Genomic DNA, 19,980 nt, shown 5'->3' on the forward strand with positions numbered 1-19,980 from the left:
ATTATATGTGACATATCAAATTACTCATATCAATTTACACTTAACATGTGATTTGCTGAAGGTTACTCAGAAAAGAGAACATGAGGCATGTGATTCAAATCCTCAGAGTCAGCTTTACTTAGAAAAACAAGTATCATATAACAAACAGCTTACCTGTATATGACAATAAGAGTCATAATCATAAAAACACCTGTCAATTGCTAAGTGTTTATGTACTGGCACCATTCTAATCACTTCATTACATTAATTTATCTAAGCCGAGCAACAACCCTATGGGTTACTTTCTCCATTTTATAAATGAGAAACTAAAACCCGGAGAGGTTAACTAATTTATCCAAGTTAGTACAGTTGTGCAGCCATGATTCAAACCCTTACAGGGTATTAGAAACTTAATCTGGATATACCTTGTTTCCTGAAAATCACGATTTTAATTTAAAATCAATATTTAAAACAGAATGTCTATATGGAATTACACTATTTAAAAGAACTGGCAAATTAAAATATTTTTTCCAAGTCAATTTAAACATATACATAAAACAATACATAAAAAAGCCGACCATCTTAACACACAAGGTATTTAGAAGATTATATGAAGATTGTATTTCGAAGATTGTATCAGTATCTTATTTCATGATAATTCAGCGTATTCCCAAGATGTCATTAAAATACAAGTTTTTGGGGGGAGGATATAGCTCAAATGGTAGAGTGCATGCTTAGCATGCACAAGGTCATGGGTTCAATCCCCAGTACCTCCACTGAAAAAACCAAATAAATAAATAAACCTAATTACCTCCCCCTACAAACAAACAAGAAAAAACAAAAAACAACTAAACAAAAAAAAAGTTTTAAAAAAAGTTTTTAAGTATAAAATTGTGACAATCCTCTTATTTCCCCTAACCTGCGTCATCAACTAATTGATTAGGAAAATATAAGTAAGTTAGTATGAAACAAAATTACTAACAGAGACATTTCGTGAAAATTAGAGGAAAAGTGAATAAACTTGAGGTACTTAGAAAATAATAAAAAATCCATTAATTCTTTTGAAAGTTAAAACAAAATTTGCCATCTTTAAAAAGTGAACCTATTAACCTATGTCATGTTTCTCTTATTCTTTAGGTCAAAACTCACCCCTTGGAATGTATGACACTTTGTATTGAAGCATAAATAGTTTTGGGGATCACTAATTGTATTTGTGAGAAAAAGCACACACGTTCGAGTCAAGAAGCTGGCTCATTTGTGGTTATGTAGGGTTCACAAAAAAAATCTAAATATAGTGAGTCTGAAGGCAGTAAAGTGGGGGAAAAGACTTTCCCACAAAGTATACTAGATTAGCATTTTAGTAAAATGGAGAAGAGACAAAAGGAACATGTCTAAATTGGGCAACAGTCCTTACAGAGGCTAAGAAAGTTAAATTTATTTAATCTAGAAAAGTCTTACAATTTTATAAAATGCTTTTTATCCTCAATACTTCCACCAACATGTCCACTAGGCATTTTAAAATTTGCTATCATCCCTGCACCTCCCCCCAAATCTGCTGTTCCCCAGAGTACCCATCTCAGTGCCATTTACCTCCAATTGTCCAGGCCAATTGAATCAGAGGAATCAAGGATGATTTCCCCTAGTTTCCATCAGCCTTAGTTCTCCTTTGCATCAGCCCTCTTGTCACCTCCAAACCCAGCACTTTAGATTAAAGTGCTATCATCTCTTACCAGTCTCCCCACTTATATTCTCCCACTCTACAGCCTATTCTTATCTAGCAACTGAAGTGATCTTTCAGAAACAGAGATCAGATGTCACCTCCTATGAAAAGCCCTCCAAAGGCTTCTCATCACACTTGGGGAAAAAAAAAATTTACTGTGGCCTAAAAGGCTATTCAATATTTGGCCCTTGCCTCTCTCTCTAAACCAACCTATTATTCTCTACTTCTCCCTACATAAGCTTTCAGCCAGTTTGGTCCCAAAATGTAGAGCCTCTACCTAGGTCTTTGTATGGTTTACTCCATCATTCAGATCTCTGCTTAAATGCTAACTAGACTTACTGTTGTGATCATTTCACAATATGTAAAAATATCGAATCATTATGTTGTACACGTAGAACTAAAATAATGTTGTATATGTGAATTATATTTTTTTTTAAAAAGAGGGTTGAGGAACATGCTGTAGCAATAATTTTAGAGGGATTATAAGATACAACCAGGGCCGATGTAATCCCTATTCAAACATGTGACTTTAAACATCAAGGTTAAAGATATGCAAATATAATTTATAAAAGAGTAATTGTTGTCTTACCTACTTCTTTAGACAAGGAGTATAATAATCTTCAAGGATGCAATATTTACATTGATTTAAACTAGAGTAAGCATATGCTTTAGGTTTATGGTTTTTAAAAAAGTCACCTCCTCAGAAGCCTTCTTGGAATACTCACTCTCTGCCTCAGGTTGCTCTCTGCATCCTTACCCTATTTTTTTCTTTATAGTAACTAGCGCTCCCCAAAATATTATTTATTCATTTTACATGATCTTATCAGTCACAAAGTCCAAAAATGTAAGCTTTCTGTCTATTGTTCCTGCTGTATTCCCAGCATCAAAAACAGTAAACAGAGTGGGTACTCATTAATTACCTAATAAAGGTGCTTACAATGACAATTATTCAATTTTTTGAAGATATACATTAAAAATATAACAAGATATTAATCAATTATTTTGGCAACACAGGCAAATTTCTTCCCAATTTTTCCTTAATGAATATGAATTACTCTGTAATTGGAAAAATAAATGTACACATACTACTCTTATCATTACAGTTAAAAAGGCACAAAATTGTTAGCAGTGATTGCATATTTGGATAGTGTGATACCAGTGGACAACAGTTTTTCTGTTCTTTCCACTTTTCTGGTGTTTTAGCCTCAAAACTTTTTTAAGTCAACATTCTGTTAAACTAAAGAAGAAAACATTATTCACATATATGACAAGGTGAGTGGCATCTGAGTAGCTTCCCATTATTGCCAGCAAGAGCAGGAAAAGAGGCAAATAAATCACTACACCAGGAGAGATTCAGGATGTATGTTAGGGAAAGCTCTCTAATTTCTTGACCAACTAAGGTTTCTGGGACACTGAAAGATATTACCGATGGTGATTTCAGAATTTTCTCCTAATTTATCTATTTCACATACCTGTGTTGGATGCCCTTTCTGTCTGTGAAATTTGCAGGTTTCCAAAACCCAAAGAATTTTAGAAGAAAGGCACCTAAAGTATTAATCATACCTTCTATTTTCCTTTAACATGTGTAGCTGGCTCTGACAGAACTGCAATAGAGCCCTGACAGTGGATGGAGACTATGTCACAGGCCTCTGACACCGGTGAAACGGTGGTATGCCAGACTTGGACATTTTAGTATCAGATTCCTTAAATGAGAACTAAAATGTACCATGAAAGCAAGAATACCATGTGTCATTTTCACTATGGAAGTCCTACAGCACAAAACAGTGCCTGGTACACAGTAAGCACCCAATACTTATTCATATGAATGTAACCCACCTATTAACCAATTCCACATTATAGTAAATCCTGAGTCTATTACATATTCTATTTCAAGAGTGTCACTAATATTCACTAGCACAGTGACTACCTGGTTAAGAGTTCACTACCTGCTTCCTCTAACCTATCTAGCTTCCTCTTTGCCTCTGGGGAAAACTGTACTTAACCATGCATTAATCATGACACGGATAATGAGATGATTCTCAAAACATTTTCAAAAAATAATCCTATAGCATTCTGTAAATCACTGGCAATCTTTGTAGTTAAGAAAATAAGTTTAATAATTTCAACTACCTGCATTTTCTATAGGTTAGGAAAAAATTACCACTCATTATCAGATCCAGTAGTTCAAATCAGATGAATGACTTTCATCAAAGTAGTTTTAAAACCATGTATGTCTACTAACTTCTATGAACTTGTTAAACAAAAACAAACATGGAGTTTTTGATATGCACATTTTTAAAACATTCATGTAAACCCTGCTTTAAGTCACTGAAGTACTACCAGCAAAAAACTTACCCCCTGTCACTTCACACATTGGTGTGATTGCAGAGTCATCTAAAGGCACACCTGTCAACTGCTCTGATTCTACCGACATCGTGCCAGGCAACCGCAACACTAATGCAAAGAGTCTCTGATCCCAACGAAAAGGTTCCTTGGTCAATTCACTTCCAGGCAAAGGAGAATTAAGAGGTAAATGGAGCTGAAAGTAAAGGGGGAAAAAAAATAAGATTTCCACACACTATTTCTTCCAAAAGGCCCACATTAATGTTAATTAATTACACTCATGTTAAAACTACATCATGACTCATTGAGTCTCCTATTACTCAAAAAACAAGCTCAAAAACAAAAGTATACATATATATATATAAAAAAATAGCATGTAAGATATTGTTACTTCAGTTTTCTTAAGCTTTACTCTGAAGGTCTCAATTAAAAAAATCTATCCCTGTAATGCTTTTCAGATTTCAATATAACTCACCACCAGGTACTGGACTGCTTCCGAATAAATCATTTCATTTAATCATTAAACAACCCTATGATTTATCTTGGGGTTCCTATTTTCTAGACTTGAAAAAAAGTGGTCTCAGACAAAGTAACAATTTGACCTCCTGGGTCCAAGTCAGTGTTTTTTTCTATTACACCACAGTAGCCTCAAACATCTCCACAGTTAATCACTTTAAATATGTTTCATTTTATACAAAACACACAGTCCCAAAGCATTTGCTTAAAAGTAAATTTTGTTACTCTAATTACATAGTAAAGATATTAAAGATACTGATTCTTACTACATCTGAGTAAAGGTAGAAAGGTTTTAGAGTTTCCTGCATGTGTTTTTTAATACATGCATCTACCATCCCTCTCAAACCTGAACCTAAGATTCTTGAGGATTTTAGAAAGCTTTAAAGTGATTCTAATGGGCACCTCTGTACCAACAGATCCACACATCAGTCTTAGTATAAGAAAATGGGGACAACCAGACAGTATGTGTCTCATGATGTGATACAACACTAAGTACATAACATCGGAAGGGAGGAAAAAGGGAAAGGGGAGGAAAGGTTGAACCTGAATCTAACCAAGCCCTCAGTTCTAACCACCAGTTTACAGGGACTACTGAGGATACAGGATCAAGTGCACAGGGAGCAATCAGTCAAATACAGAATGTGGGACACTCTACAAGACAGATGACCTGGTTTCTGCAATAAATCAATGGCATGAGAAAGCAAAGAGTGGGAGTGGGGAGGGTTGGTGGAACTACTAGAGTAACAGATAAAACAATCAAAAACAAAGATTTTTGAAACAATCAGGAAAATTTGAAATATATGTTACTGGAATTATTAATACTATTTTAACTGTGACACAGTGCTTAGGAAAACAAAAATCCTTATCATTTATAAAATTTTAAAAAATAAAAATTAAACCTGGGATCAGCATATTCAGGGACTTATACAAATATTGGAGTTTTCTTTAAAATATAGAACACATTTTAAAATTATCACTTCCAAATTAATCACCAGAGTTTATACTACCTTCTTCATAAAGCAAGACATAACTGTATTGCTTATACCCTTCCCTTTCTATTTCTCACCTCAAAGATTTCTGAACCTGACAAACTAGAGACTGAAGTCATGCTATACTGACTTAAGAACTTAAGTTTCTTCATTGACTTATATCAAACCATTGAAAAAATAAAATCAGATTCAGTTCTAAGAAGAGAGTTCCTAGTAAAGCTCAGCTAAACTGGCACCTCTCTCCAAAAGACTCATGCCAAGAGAGTCTGCTGCAAGATTCCAGGATCAAGATCAGCCAAAATGTTGTGTCCGTGGCCAAGAGTCATGAGCTTTTCCTTTGGCATCGATCCTACTTAAGGCAGAGCTCAGAGGCAATAAGGAAGGTCTTTTGAAGAAAGCTGGGCCAGGATATTCTCTGAGAAAGATTCTGTAACCTCAAAGGTTCTGTAACACTTGCAAAACAGCTCAGGAACTGCAAGCCCTGGCTACTATCACCACACCCTGCCAGATGATAAACACCAAAGCCCCAGTGGCACTGCAGGAAGAGGGTCTCAACTGTTAATGCAGTTGCTCTGAAAAGTAATGGATGTGCAGAACTGTCTCAAGAATCCAGTAGGTAAGAGCACTGCAGGGACCACATATATAAATGGTGGATAGGACAACAATAGACCCCAAACTATTATACACACAACTAATCAGATAATGATCATACACACACACACACACACACACACACACACACACACACACACACACACTCCTAATCAGGTAATGATGAGCATTATCTGATTATCAACTGTACAACGCTAGATTTAGAATGTACTTCAAGTAAAAGACAAAAAGCCAAGAAGGGTCATGAGAATATTTTACACATAGCTGTATCAATTTTATAAACCTGTCAAATTTGTATTCATTTTTCTATTTCTCACTATTTCCCCTTCCCCACATCACTACCACCCTCCCTCATCACCAAGGAAGGGGGAGAATATGCCCTACAGCTGAAACACACTAGTGAAATATGAAGCAGTGGCAGGCAACCAGAAACAGGAAAAAAATAAAAAGCCTGAATGAGAAACATTCTCAGGAGGGTTGAATTACCCCAAATCTAAAGTCTACAAATGAAATTCTAGCAATGACTTAAAATCACAAAGGGAGGCCTTTCTGAACATATGGACTTTGAGAATCAAGGCAAATTACACATAAGTTGAGAAGAAAAATATAAAACTAATTATTAGAAAAATGTGCAATAAATACAAATAGATAATTTTACCCATTTTAAAAATGGGTAAAAAAAATACTCTAGGAAACCCATGTGGCCTATAAATATGTCAAAAGATCCTCAAATATACTAATCATCATATAGTGCAAATTAAAATACAAATGAGATACCACTTCACATCCATAAAAAAATCAAATTCAAGCCTGACAGTATCAACTGATGACGAGTATAAATAGCAAAGAGAACTCTCCATCACTCCTACATACAACCATTTTGGAGAACAGCTGAAAATGGGCATACCTTAGGATACAGCAGTGCCACCTCTAGACGTCTTAGAGAAACCCTCATATATTTTCACAAGAAGCCATGTTAAAATGCTATCTACAGCATTATTTGAAACAGAGCAAAACTGGAAACAATGTAGAAGTTCAATGAGGGAATCAATAAGTCAACTATGGTCTGTTCATAAACCAGAGTTGAAATGAAATAAGCGAGATGCACAGACCTCGAAACAATACTTTTGGATAGTATCACATACATATGTATTCATGTATGCATACATAAAAGAACAAAAATCATGAACGTACAGCTTGATGAATTTTCACAAACTGAATGCCCATGGGTAACTAGCACTTATATCAAAAAACATAACCTTAGTAATTTATGCCCCCTCCAGTCACTACCCATCTCCAATTGATTAGTTTTGCCTGATTTGGAATTTTATATAAATGGAATTATAAAGTATGATCTCTCTAGTTTATGGCTTCTTTCATTCAGTAATATGAGGGTGAGATTCATCCATACTATTGCATATAGATGTAGATCATTCATTCCCACTGCTACATAGTATGTGACACGTACATGAATATACTATAATTTATTTATCCATTTTTCACTGATAGGCATTTGGATTGCTTCTAGTTTGGGTATATTCTGAACAGAGTATGAAATCATAGTACATGCCTTTATGGAAAACATATGCATGTATTTGTTAGGTATACCCAGGAGCAAAACTGCTAGGTCATAGAACATGGATATATTTACTTTCATCAGATACTGACAGTTTTCCAAAGTGGTTGTGCCAGTTTATACTCCAACCAGCAGTGTACAAGAATATCAGTTGCTCCGTATCTCCTTCACCTTAGTGTTAGCTGTCTTTTCTCATTTTAGCCATTTGGTGTGTATACAGTGATACCTCAGTGGGGTTTTCATTTCCCTGATGTCTAAGGAAGTTGAACACCCTTCATACATTTCTTGACCATTTCACTGTGCTCTTTTGTGGAGTGTCTGCTAAAGACTTCCGCCTACTTTTAAAAAAACTGAATTACTTGTCTTTTTCTTAATGAGTTGAAGGATTATTAATATATTCCAGAAGAGTCCTCTGTTGGATATGGTTATTATAAATACCTCCTTCTACTTTTTGACTTCTTTCATTTTATTGGTGTGTTTTGATAAATAGATTTATTATCTTAATATATTTTTCTTTTCATGATTAGTACTTTTTGTGTCCTCAAAGATCATTAAAATGTTCTCCTATGTTTTCTAGTTCTAAAAGCTTTATTATTTTACCACTTACATTTAAACCTGAAATACATGGGGAATTGAATTTGTTACATGATATGAGGTAGGGGTGAAAGTAGATTTTTTTCTCGAAGGATATACAATTGACACAGCACCATTTATTGAAAAGACCATCCTTTCTCTGCTGTCCTGGAATGTCATCTTTTTCTTATACTGGGTGACTGTACAAGTGTGAGTCTATTTCTGAATCAAAAACAATATTAGATGAAAAAGAAGCAAAGATGCAAAATGATACACAGAGAATAGCATCTATATCACTATTAAACAATTATTTAGTGTAGTTTTATATTTGTATAACATATACATACAGTAAAAGTAAAAAAGCATGAACTGGAAGGCTACACAACAAACTCATGCTAATTGTTCCTTCTGGGACAGGGAAGAGGGAAGGAAGTAACACTGAGTAGGGGAACAAAAGAAACTGTACCTTAACTATCTATAATGTTCTGTTTCATTCACTAAATTTTTAAAAATCCACAACAAAAAAGATCAAAACTAGGCAAATATGGCAGAAATTTTTATATCATTTATTCTCACCAAGAATATTAGAATATATTAATATGGAGGTAATCGTCAAATACAAATATATTATTCATCTAAGTAGTTATTTATACCTCCTTTATAAGTGTCTTTATTTTATACAAAATCTAAGACAAAAAAACTTTATACACACCTCAACTCGATAAAAGGTATATCAGATATAATCACTCACCTCAAAGTTCAGACATTAATAAGGACTCTAATACATGGTTCTACTTAATGGGTGATTAAAACGCACTGCAAGAGAGTAGAATATTTCTTGAAATTTATAGATGCTTTCTCTCATCATTTTTTATGCTCCAACCAAATAGGAGGCATGTTTAGGTTCTGGGAACTTAAAGATGCATAATAAAATATGGTCCCGCAACTCCAAGAGTTCTGAGGACCAGCATCATGTTCCTAAAGGAATCTTTTTTAGAGATGTTGAAAAACAGGAAGAAATTGAAAAACAGGAAGAAGGAAATGGAAAACCACAGTACTGGCTATCAAGATATTACTAGGATTTTTATTTCTGAACACTTGACAGAAAAATAGTTTTATAAAAACTGTTTCCTGAGACTTAATCATAGGAAACTAGTAAAAGAGTACTCAAACTTAAATACCTAATGATGCTTAAAAAATTAGTCATTAACAATAACAATTCTATAGTAGCTACTATTGTATGGCAGACATTGTTCTAAGCTATATATGTATTATATATATAAATAAATAAATTCATTTAATCTACAAGACAAACAAATGAGGCAGGCACTACTGTAATTCCTATGTACAAAAATGATAAAAACTGAGGCACAGAGAGATTTAGTACCTTGCCAGAAGGTACACAATAAATGGAGAGGAGACAGAATTCACACCCAGGTAGTCTGGTCCCTGATGCTGTGCTCTTAAACACTGCTTTATATTGCCTATCACTGAAACCAAAACCTGTAGTTTTTAAAAATCAAGTGTTGATATTAATATAAAAATAAACTACTTCCATTAAATGGAAAAAGAACATTTTAATTATAAAAATAACTATTTAAAAAAAAGTTTTATATCATCCATGTCTGAATCTAGTGATTTTAAGCCACTAATTAGTATAACTTATAAACATTTTACTGTTTGTTTTTATAAAGCACAGACCTATGCTTTCCCCCCAGTTACTCTCTGATCCAATGGAAAGAGGCAACAATGCACTTTCCTCTCTCTTGCTGTTCTCTTCCAGTTCTCAAGTACATAGGTAATAACAAAATAAAAATAAACAATAATAATAGCTAGCATAATGAGCACTTACTATGTATATGCCAAGCACCATTCTAGGAGCTTTTCATGTTTATAACAAACCAATGGCAAAGATACTATTATTATCCTCATTTTAGAGACAAGTTGCAATAGAAGATTTTGTGTCAGGAGACATCTGTTTGGAGAACACATAGTCAAATAACCTCTACTCTATAATCAAGTTTAGAGCTTCTAAGGAGGACTACAAATTTTAAGAATTGGATAAATCACGTGTAATTCAATTATACAATTATTTTCCCATAACCATGACATTTTTGGTCTTTGTTAGGGTTTTCATAAGATTATACTCAGCAAAGCGTTAGTCTAACAGACTAATAAGCAAAGAAGATTATTTATGCTAACCAAGTTTTATTTTTACTTGAATATAACTGATGTTTTCTATGGTACTATTTTAAATGATTAATTTTATTGATATCACCATTCCAGATTTCTTATATAATCATCTTGGTAGCTGACAGAAAAGGAAATGTAACCTGAACTTAAATTGAGAAAGCTCAGACTTCTCCTTCTTATCTATGGAGAACTATCTTACTCCCTTGCCTTTCTACCTTTTGAGTCTTTCCTGAACTTCGTATTTAAAAAAAAAAAGAATTCAATTAATTTCTCTATAGGTATAAAAAACAAAGGACACATGGGTAGACCTGGAGATTGTCATTATAAGTGAACTAAAGCAGAAATAGAAAGAAAAATACCATACGATATCACTCATATGTGGAACCTAAAAAAGAAAAGAAAAAAAAAGGATACTAATGAACTCATCTATAAAACAGAAACAGGTTCACAGACATAGTAAACAATCTTATGGTTACCAGGGGAAAAGGGGTGGGAAGGGAAAAATTTGGGAGTTTGAGATTTGCAAATGTTAACCACCATATACAAAAATAGATTAAAAAAACAAATTTCTTCTGTATAGCACAGGGAACTACATGCAATGTCTTGTAATAATCTTAAATGAAAAAGAATATGAGGACAAATATACGTATACATATGCATGACTGGAACATTAGGCTATACCAGAAATTGACATATTGTAACTGACTATATACTTCAATTTAAAAAAGTGAAGACAGACATAAAAGCAAATAATTTATAAATAACAAAACAAAACCAATGGACAGCTTAGGAAGGTGGTAGTCTATTACTAGGCATGCTCAAACTTCAATACTTGTGTAAGTGCAATTTCTCTTTTATCTGTTTTGTTTATGATTCAGATCCCCTAACTATTTGTGACTCTGTTAAGATTGGACTAAGGATCAACCTAAATTTTAATTATTCAGTTATTCACTGAGTACCTACAATAAGCATAGCATTATTTCAGGATTTAATAAGGACTATACCAAGCAAAATAAGTAAGATTTGAGATAACATTTCAGGTAACTTACTTTAAGATAAACAATTATAAAACATCAGATAACCAAGATTCTCATGTTACTATTTTTTAAACTTGCAAAATGTAAAAATAAATAAAAGTCAGCAAACAATGAAAGAAGATAAAATAAATTTCTTTTTAAAACATGTTTAATTCCCCAGAGTCTCCTGGCACACAGTGTAACTGACTCTTGGATGATGATCACACCAGAGTCCATCATGAGAGTCAGGTGACTGATCTATACCAACTGAAGTTTCCCCTTGCACCTGGATGTTCTGCCAACTGGTTCTATTACTGAAGTAATTCAAATTATAAGTCCTTTAATAATCATACTTCCCACTTTAAGTTTTAATGACCTATTTACCTAGCTGTCTATCCTACCGGTTTGAGAGAAGGCAGGGAGAGGGATCTGATTCATTTCTGTGTCCCTCTGTATTTGTCAAATGAAAGAATAAATGAGCTTAAGGAAAGCACAAGAGTTAAGAGGAGCAGAGTGAGGGCTGCAGAGCACAAGCACCAGTGAGTGTCCTGCCAAGAATTGTGCCCCCCAACCCCAACACACACACAGATATGGATGCAAACACGCAAACAGGGATTCGATTGTAACGTCTGTGGTGGATCACAGAACCAGGTAGTCCCGTCTCCAAGAGCTGAAGTGTTTTCTGCCCCCGTATGTGAAACTAGCCAATCTCTAAGTCACTTGTATGTACCCATACATAGAGAATGCGAAGACATGAGCTGCAAAATCTGCCTGACACCTAGAGAAACAACCATTCCATATGGTGAAGTCATTAACAACTCCATCGAGCTCAGTGAACAATACTCATAATGAGAATTTATATATGGACATACTTCCACTGAGTCCCACACAGAATATAACCTCGTAAATATAACCTTATTCAGAGATACAAAGAGTGTGGCCATATATTATTTCTTGCAAAAACTTTCCATTTCACATACCAAACCATAACTTTTCTTTACAGTTTAATGCACTGGCCTAGTACCAATGAACTTGGGACAGTATCAAAGAAGTAATTAGGTCATTACTAATACAAAAACTTAAACTCTTATCCTGTAAGGCCTATTCTTGAAAGGTAAAAATGGGGATCACAAGTCAAGCTATAACTCAGGAGTTATTTAAAAGAAAGGCAGCACAGCAGACACTGTAAGTTCCCACCTTCAAGAACATGTAAATAAATAATTGTAGTATGTTACGATATGTACAACAGTAAAAGTGTGCATGAGGTACAAAGGATTAAGTGATTGGGAGATGAACCAGGGAAGGTTCTCAGAGGAAGTAGCATCTGAGTAAGTTTGAAGAATGAAGTTTACTGAGAATCTAAAACCTTTTGCAGACTACGGAGCATATGCAGAGTGAAGATCATGATCAAAAATGTAAGAGGCAAGAAATAACAAACACTGGGATAAAAAATTAAATTAAAATTCAAAATTGTTAGAGAGCAAAGAACAAAAAAGGAAAAAAACTGACGATTTTAAGAAAGCCTTTAAGAATGTGTAAGATTTTAACATGGGGGAGATAGAGGAACAACATTCAGGGAAAAGGAACACATGAGGAAAGAAACAGGAAGCATTCAGGAAATTAGTAGCCTATTTTAGGTCAAGTTTAGAGAAATTGTAAGGGAGTGATAAGGAATTTTTATGCATCTTCTAGTCATTTCCTCGTCTTTCCACTTTACTAAAACAACTCCTACACGAAGTCATCAACGCTCCTTTTTTGGCTATGGTGGTAGATGACAGTGTGGTCAAAGTGCTCCAAGCCCAAGCCTTAACAGGCCTCCCAGCTTCACTATCACCCTGTTGGGAGCCAGCTGCCCTGTAAAGAAGCTTCAACTAGACGACTGCCTGTTGAGAGACCATATGAAGAGACAGAAGTCACAGGGACAAGAAGCAAAGTGCCCAGGTAACAGTGAGCACCAAAGCCCCAGCTAAGCCGCCAGCTGAATGAAGCCAACTCACAGAATCTTGAGAAATAACAGACCGTTGTTGTATTAAGCCACTAAGATTTAGGATGATTTGTTACATAGCAATAGATAACTGAAAGAGTCATTAAATCTAGTGAAGATTTTTCAGATTTGGCTTCGCTGCAGCATTCAAAACTATTTATCACTCTTTAGAAAGACTTTGGCTTTCACACTGAAATATTCTCATGGTTTTCCTCTGCTTCTCTGGCTGCTTCTCTGTCTTCCAGCCCTGCGCTCAACCTCTAACACCTAGCACCGTTACGTGCTGCAGACCCTCAAGGCTCAGTCTAAGTCTTGGCCAGTTTATACTCTAAACCCTCAACCCACCTACCCACAGCCTCAATTACTATCTATACTTAGATAATATCTTAAAATTCTTTATGTCCAGCTTAGATTATCTTTCTAACAGCAAATACTCTTCTGCCTACTTGCCATTCCCTCTTGAATGGATCAAAGGTACTTCAAACTAAGTATGCGCAAAACTGAACTTAAGATTTTCCTCCATCCAAAATAGTATTCTTTCAATATTCTCTAGGCATCACAAAATATCCAGTTTTGCAAGAAGCCATCTCCCTCTTCCTTATACCCCTAAATGCAATATATGTCAGCAAATTTGGTTCCTTTAACCTTCCAAATATCTTTTGAAACTGTTGCTCTGTCTCTTCTACTATCACCAACCTTCATGACCAAGCTATTGTCAAGACTAATGCGACAAAGTCTAAATGGTCTTCCAAAACCCACTTGTCTTTTACTACTCCATCCACAACCTGTAAATAAAACCCTTGGATGGCTTCTACTAAATTTGTATTAGTAACACTACCTAGCATGGCCTCAAAACCCCTTGTGTGGTCAAGCCCAACCTTCCTTCCCATATTGTACAATCATTCCTCTTCTTTTACACACCAAGTCACATTAGCCTTCTTCTAGTCCCTGGGTTTCAAAACATACTCCCTTTGGGAAAAGATCATCCTATCCTTCCCACTTTTTGTGTAGTAAATCCTATTCACCTCTTCAAGTCTTAGCTTTCTGTGATCTTCTTGACTAGATCTAACGCCCTATTACTGTAAGCTGTCATAGCACATATTCCTCCCTTTTGTAGGATATATGATCACTGCAGTTTTATTTTTATCACATGATATTTTAATTAATGTTTTTCTTTCACAACTAGACCTCCTGCTTGTTTTACCATTTGATCATCAGAGCCTAGCAGAGTGTCTAGTTCACAGAAGAAACTCAATAAATATGGCTGAAAGAATAGAGGGGTGGATTGATTTAAAAAAAGGTGACTGGCTAAATTGTGGAGGGTACTGAGGAATCTAGTAGAAAATGAAAAGCAATGAAACACTGTGAACAGTGGAATAACACACTCAAGTGATGTGCTTTAGAATAATGCAATGGAATGACCGATTGAAGGAAACCAAGACAAGTTAAGCAGCTAATGTAATAGTTTAAGAAAAGCACCAGGGTGATTGATGGCAAATAGGAATGAAAGGAAGAAACAGATTAGTGAAAGCAAAAAGCAAGGAACTGAATAATACCAAAGACAATTACAGAGGAAAAAATATACAATATGATATGTCCCCTAAGACCCTGATGTTTTCTCTACCTCTACTATCATAGTGCTGATTTAACATGTTCAAATGGTAACAAATTACTATAATATATGAAGCATGACTTTTAAAAAATGCAAACTAAGTTCCAAATGCACACACACACACAAACTGAAGAACACTTTTCTCAAAAGATGTACAGTGTTACTAACTCTAACGTAAATACATATAATTGTTTAAAAAGAACCCCAAATTATTCAGAATCTAACATAAAACATTTAAACTAGAACAAATTATACAGTATTAGATCAGAAGCTTAACTTAAAGCACATTGGTAAAGAAACTTAAAAACCAAAAATACAGTAAAAGCTTTATGAATCATTTTGAGAGCCATTATTTCCTAGGTAACTGAGCACACTTAATGCTTCAAGCATAAAAATTTACCAATAAACTTTCTTCAGTAGATTATATATATTTATCCCTATCATCTGGAAATAGACTGTAACCCCTAAAAATGACAATAACATTTTCTTGATAATTCAAAGAAGTAGGAACAGAAAAAGCCTAAAGTCCTCTTGTTCACACCAAATACCACCCCAAATTACACAGTAAGTTAACAGGGTGACAATTCATCATTTACTGAACTTTGTGTCAGGGTTTCAATTAAATATTCTGCTTGAATCACTGCGTTTAATCCTCTAACACACCCGTTAACCTGTAACTTAGATTCTAAGGTTTATCATCTATTTAATGTATTTCCTGGCTTCCCCCAAATTTAACATTAAAGGTACATAAAAGTTTTCCCAACAGTAATGCCTAATTATCCATACAGCTGCATATCTCCTTCTTTTTCCGTATCATAGAGTTTCTTAGCATTTGAGTCTCACAGAGCTTGAGTCTTAAGTCTTCTCCACACTGGGTCTAGAAGTTCTGAATCCCTTTGGACATCAAAGTCAAACAGAACGTCAGAGTCATATTTTTTTTATAGCCTGTGCTTATGACCTCAACCTCTTCACAGCACCTTTAGTTTGAATGGTGTCATTTCAAGGTATATCACAGACTGTGAGAACTTCATTTGTATTTCCTATTTGGTTAACTTTAGAATATTTTTGTAGTCTCTTTATTTCAGTATAAACTACTAAATGATACAATGCTTCTCCTTAAAAGGCTGACTTTTGGACAGAAGTTGGATTCCTAGTAATACCTCTTCATAATTGGTAAAAGCCGTAATACCATCCCACAGCTTTGAAAGTTTTTCTCTTCTCAGAAATTTGGTAATTTCAACTGCCTTTATTTGCTCTGCCTGTGTACCTTAGGTGATCTATTGTATGTATCATATTTTTTGTTCATTTCAATGCTAATTCACTGTAAAGTAATAATTTCCTTAAAAATTTTATTATAATAATAATAATAAACAATTAGGGATCCAAATTTAGGTAAACTTCTTTGAGACTTGTAGATAAAAATACATTAACAATCAAATGTAATGTGTGAACCATGTTTGGATTCTGATTCAAACAAAACTATTGTCAACAGTTGTGAGACAAGTAGGGAAACTGGGATATAAATTGGGTATAATATTATTTATTAAACACCTTAAAATTTTTGCTAAGCTATAAATTAAATTAAATATGAAACTATAAATCAAGCTATAATTAACCTATAAATTCAATTTAAATTAAGATTAATTCTATTTAAAATTTAAATTTAATAAAATTTATTAAAATAAAATTTTGTTAGGCTATAGAACATTGCAGACGTGTGTGTGTCCTAGTATGTTAAAGACGCATACAGAAGTATTTATGAGTAAAATTCTACAATGTCTGGAATTTGCTTTAAAATATTCTCCGTAAAATGTTTACTGTATATGTAAATGTATAACTGTGTGTAGGCGTAGGGGCAGAACATATGAAACAAGACCAGCAAAATGGAGATAATTATTGAAGCTAGATAAGAGTTTCTGAGGTGTATTACTTTATCTCCCTACTCTAGTGTATGGTTAAAAGTTCCAAAATTTAAAAATTTTTAAAAGTTTGGCATATGTAAATAACCAAGACAACAAAATGCAAGCAATTAAAAGCTTCTGTGAAAGGGAAATGAGAATGGAAAGGGAAGTCTTGTCTTTATTAATAGCCCTTGTGTAAACATAATTATTCCCTCGTGTTAAGGTAATTATTAGCCAAATGTTCACGTTATTTAAATTGAAATATTTTAACTCTTTTATATAGAATATAAAATTTTCCCCTGACATGAGGTGCTAATAAAGCAAACAGTTCAGCTCTAGTGAAAACAAAATGACTGACACCCATGTGTCAATATCAACAGACACAAGTAGGACCCACTACCAGTCCATACCGTCCAGCTTTAACAAAGTTCTCCTGATTTCAGAAACGCTGAAGAGGGTAGGGACAGGAGAGACAGTATTTCCTAGAACCAAAGAAATATAGAATTATCCTTCGGGGGTGGCAGGAGGGTAAGGAAACCCTGACACAAAGAGATTGATAAATTTGTCTAAGTAACCGCAGGTTCTAGAAAAAGATTTAAACCCACATTCTCCCACTTTGCTACATCCTTGTTACGTATCTGATTCTCATCTAATGTTTACACTGTGCCATACACTGCCACACTACTAAAATAGATTTTCTCAACTTAAGAGTAATTGATTTCAGATTGCTGCTTTCTGAGTTCCTATTTCTGCTTACTTACATCACCACTTTTTGTACATTAGTTTCCTCATATATAAAATATATAACAAGGGTAGGTATGTATATAAACAAGGCTGGTCTAACATTAAAAATTAATGTAATTCACTATATTAACAAAATCAAAAGAGAAAAATCATGATAATCTCCACATATGCATACAAAATTGACAAAATCCCATATTCTTTCATGATTTAAAACAAACAAAAAAAACCCCCAGCAAACTGGTAACAAAGGAGAACTTCCACAACCCGATAAAAGAAATATACAAAAACCTACAGTTAACATCACACTTACATACTGAAAGGTTTCACTCCCACTTCAACCCCCACGATCAGGAACAAGGAAGGCAACGATGTCTATTCTCACCACTTCTACCAGTACATTAAGCAAAAAAAGGAACAAAAAGACAGATACTGAAAAGAAGAAGTAAAACTGTCTATATTCATACACAATATGATTTTGTATGCAAAAAATTCCAAGAATTGTGGAAAAAACTACTAGTGATTTTAGGAAGGTCACAGAATTCAAGGTCAAAATATAAAAATCAAATATATTTCTATGTACCAGCAACAATCAGAAATTAAAAGTAAAGAAATAAAAACTCAGAAAGTAAAAAACAAAAACAAAAACAAAACCACCAGAAAATTTAAAAAAAATACCAATTTACAAAAGCACCAAAATATATGTGCAAAACTTATACAAGGAAACTACAAACAGTGCTGAGAAAAATTAGACTTAAAATCTGAGCGATATACCATGCTCATACATCAGAATAACCAATAATGTAAAAATGTGGATTTTCCCCAAATTAACTTAGAGATTCAATGTAATTACAATCAAAATTTCAGTAGGCTTTCTTGTAAAACAAGCTGATTCTAAATTTATATGGAAACTCAAAAGGCCTAGAATATACAAAACAAGTTTGAAAAAAAAAAGTTGGAGACAACTTCAAGACTTAACAAAAAAAAAAAAAAAACTTACAAAGCTATAGTAGTAGACACAGTGTTGGCAGACATAGGCAGACATAGAGATCAACAAAACAGAATAGAAAGTCCAGAAATAGACACTCAACTATGCGGCCAACCGACTTTTATGTCTCAGCAATTCAATGGGGAAAGAATTATCTTTTCAACAAATGGTACTGATTCAATTAGTTAACAGTATGTCAAAAAACCCAAAAACAAAAAACAAAAAAAAAAAACCTCAACACTTTTCTCCCATCATACATAAAAATCCTAATGGAATCACGACCCCAAAAGTCAAAGTGCACATTATAAAACTCCTTAAAGAAAATACAGGAGAAAAATCTTAGTGACATTAGGTTAGGCAAAAGATTTCTCAAATAGGACACAAAAAGCACAAATCATAAAAAGAAAAAAATAAAAACATCTACTCTTTAAAAGACTGTAAAAAATGAAAAGGTAAGCCATAGACTGGGAGAAAATATTTGAAAAACATGTATCCAATAAAGAACTTACATCCAGGATATGTGAAAGATTCTTGTAACTCAATGATAACAGGACAAACCACCCAATACAAAATAGGCAAAACAACCAGAATACTTACTTCACCAAAGAAGAAATACAGGTGGCATATAAGCACATGTAAAGATGTTCAACATCATTAGTCATTAGGGAATGCAAACTAAAACCAAAATGAGACACCACTGCACAGCTACTAAACTGTCTAAAATTTAAGACCGAAAAAAACTCAAGTGTTAGAAGGATGGAGAGCAACTAGGACTCTCATACATTTTCTGGTAAGAATGCAAAATAGTACCGCCACTTTAATAAACAGTTTGGCAGTTTCTTATGAGTTAGATATAGACTTACCACATGATCCACCAATTACACCCCTAGGTATATACTCAAGAGAAATGAAAACATATGCCCACAAAAGTACTTGCATGCCAATGTACATAATTTTACTCACAATGGTCCAAAAAAAAAAAAAAGGAAAAAACCCAATTGCTGTACTCAGTGAATGGATAAGCAAACTGTAATATAGATATATAACGGAATACTACTCAACAATAAAAAGGAGCAAACTACCGATAGACACAATAACACAGATGAGCCTCAAAAGCATTATGCTAAGTGACAGAGTCACACACAGACTATACACTAAATGATTCCATTTATATGACATTCTTGAAAAGGCAAAACTACACACGCACGCACATGCACGCACACACACAGAGTGACAA

General features: G+C 34.1%; 1 protein-coding gene across 6 annotated transcripts in view; it reads right to left on the reverse strand.

Moving 5' to 3' along the window:
- Positions 1-19,980, reverse strand: part of INTS6 (integrator complex subunit 6) — an 82,195-nt gene that overhangs the window by 23,285 nt on the left and 38,930 nt on the right. For 5 of the 6 annotated variants that reach the window (XM_064493182.1, XM_064493183.1, XM_031465964.2 and 2 more), the window contains one exon: positions 4,055-4,238. In XM_064493182.1, the coding sequence (XP_064349252.1) occupies positions 4,055-4,238 (184 nt within the window). Of the gene's footprint in view, positions 1-4,054; positions 4,239-17,424; positions 17,446-19,980 lie in introns of those variants that run through there. The other variant, XM_064493184.1, reaches the window with a different exon arrangement.

The sequence above is a fragment of the Camelus dromedarius genome, chromosome 13, assembly GCF_036321535.1.
Source record: "Camelus dromedarius isolate mCamDro1 chromosome 13, mCamDro1.pat, whole genome shotgun sequence".
NCBI lineage: Eukaryota > Metazoa > Chordata > Mammalia > Artiodactyla > Camelidae > Camelus > Camelus dromedarius.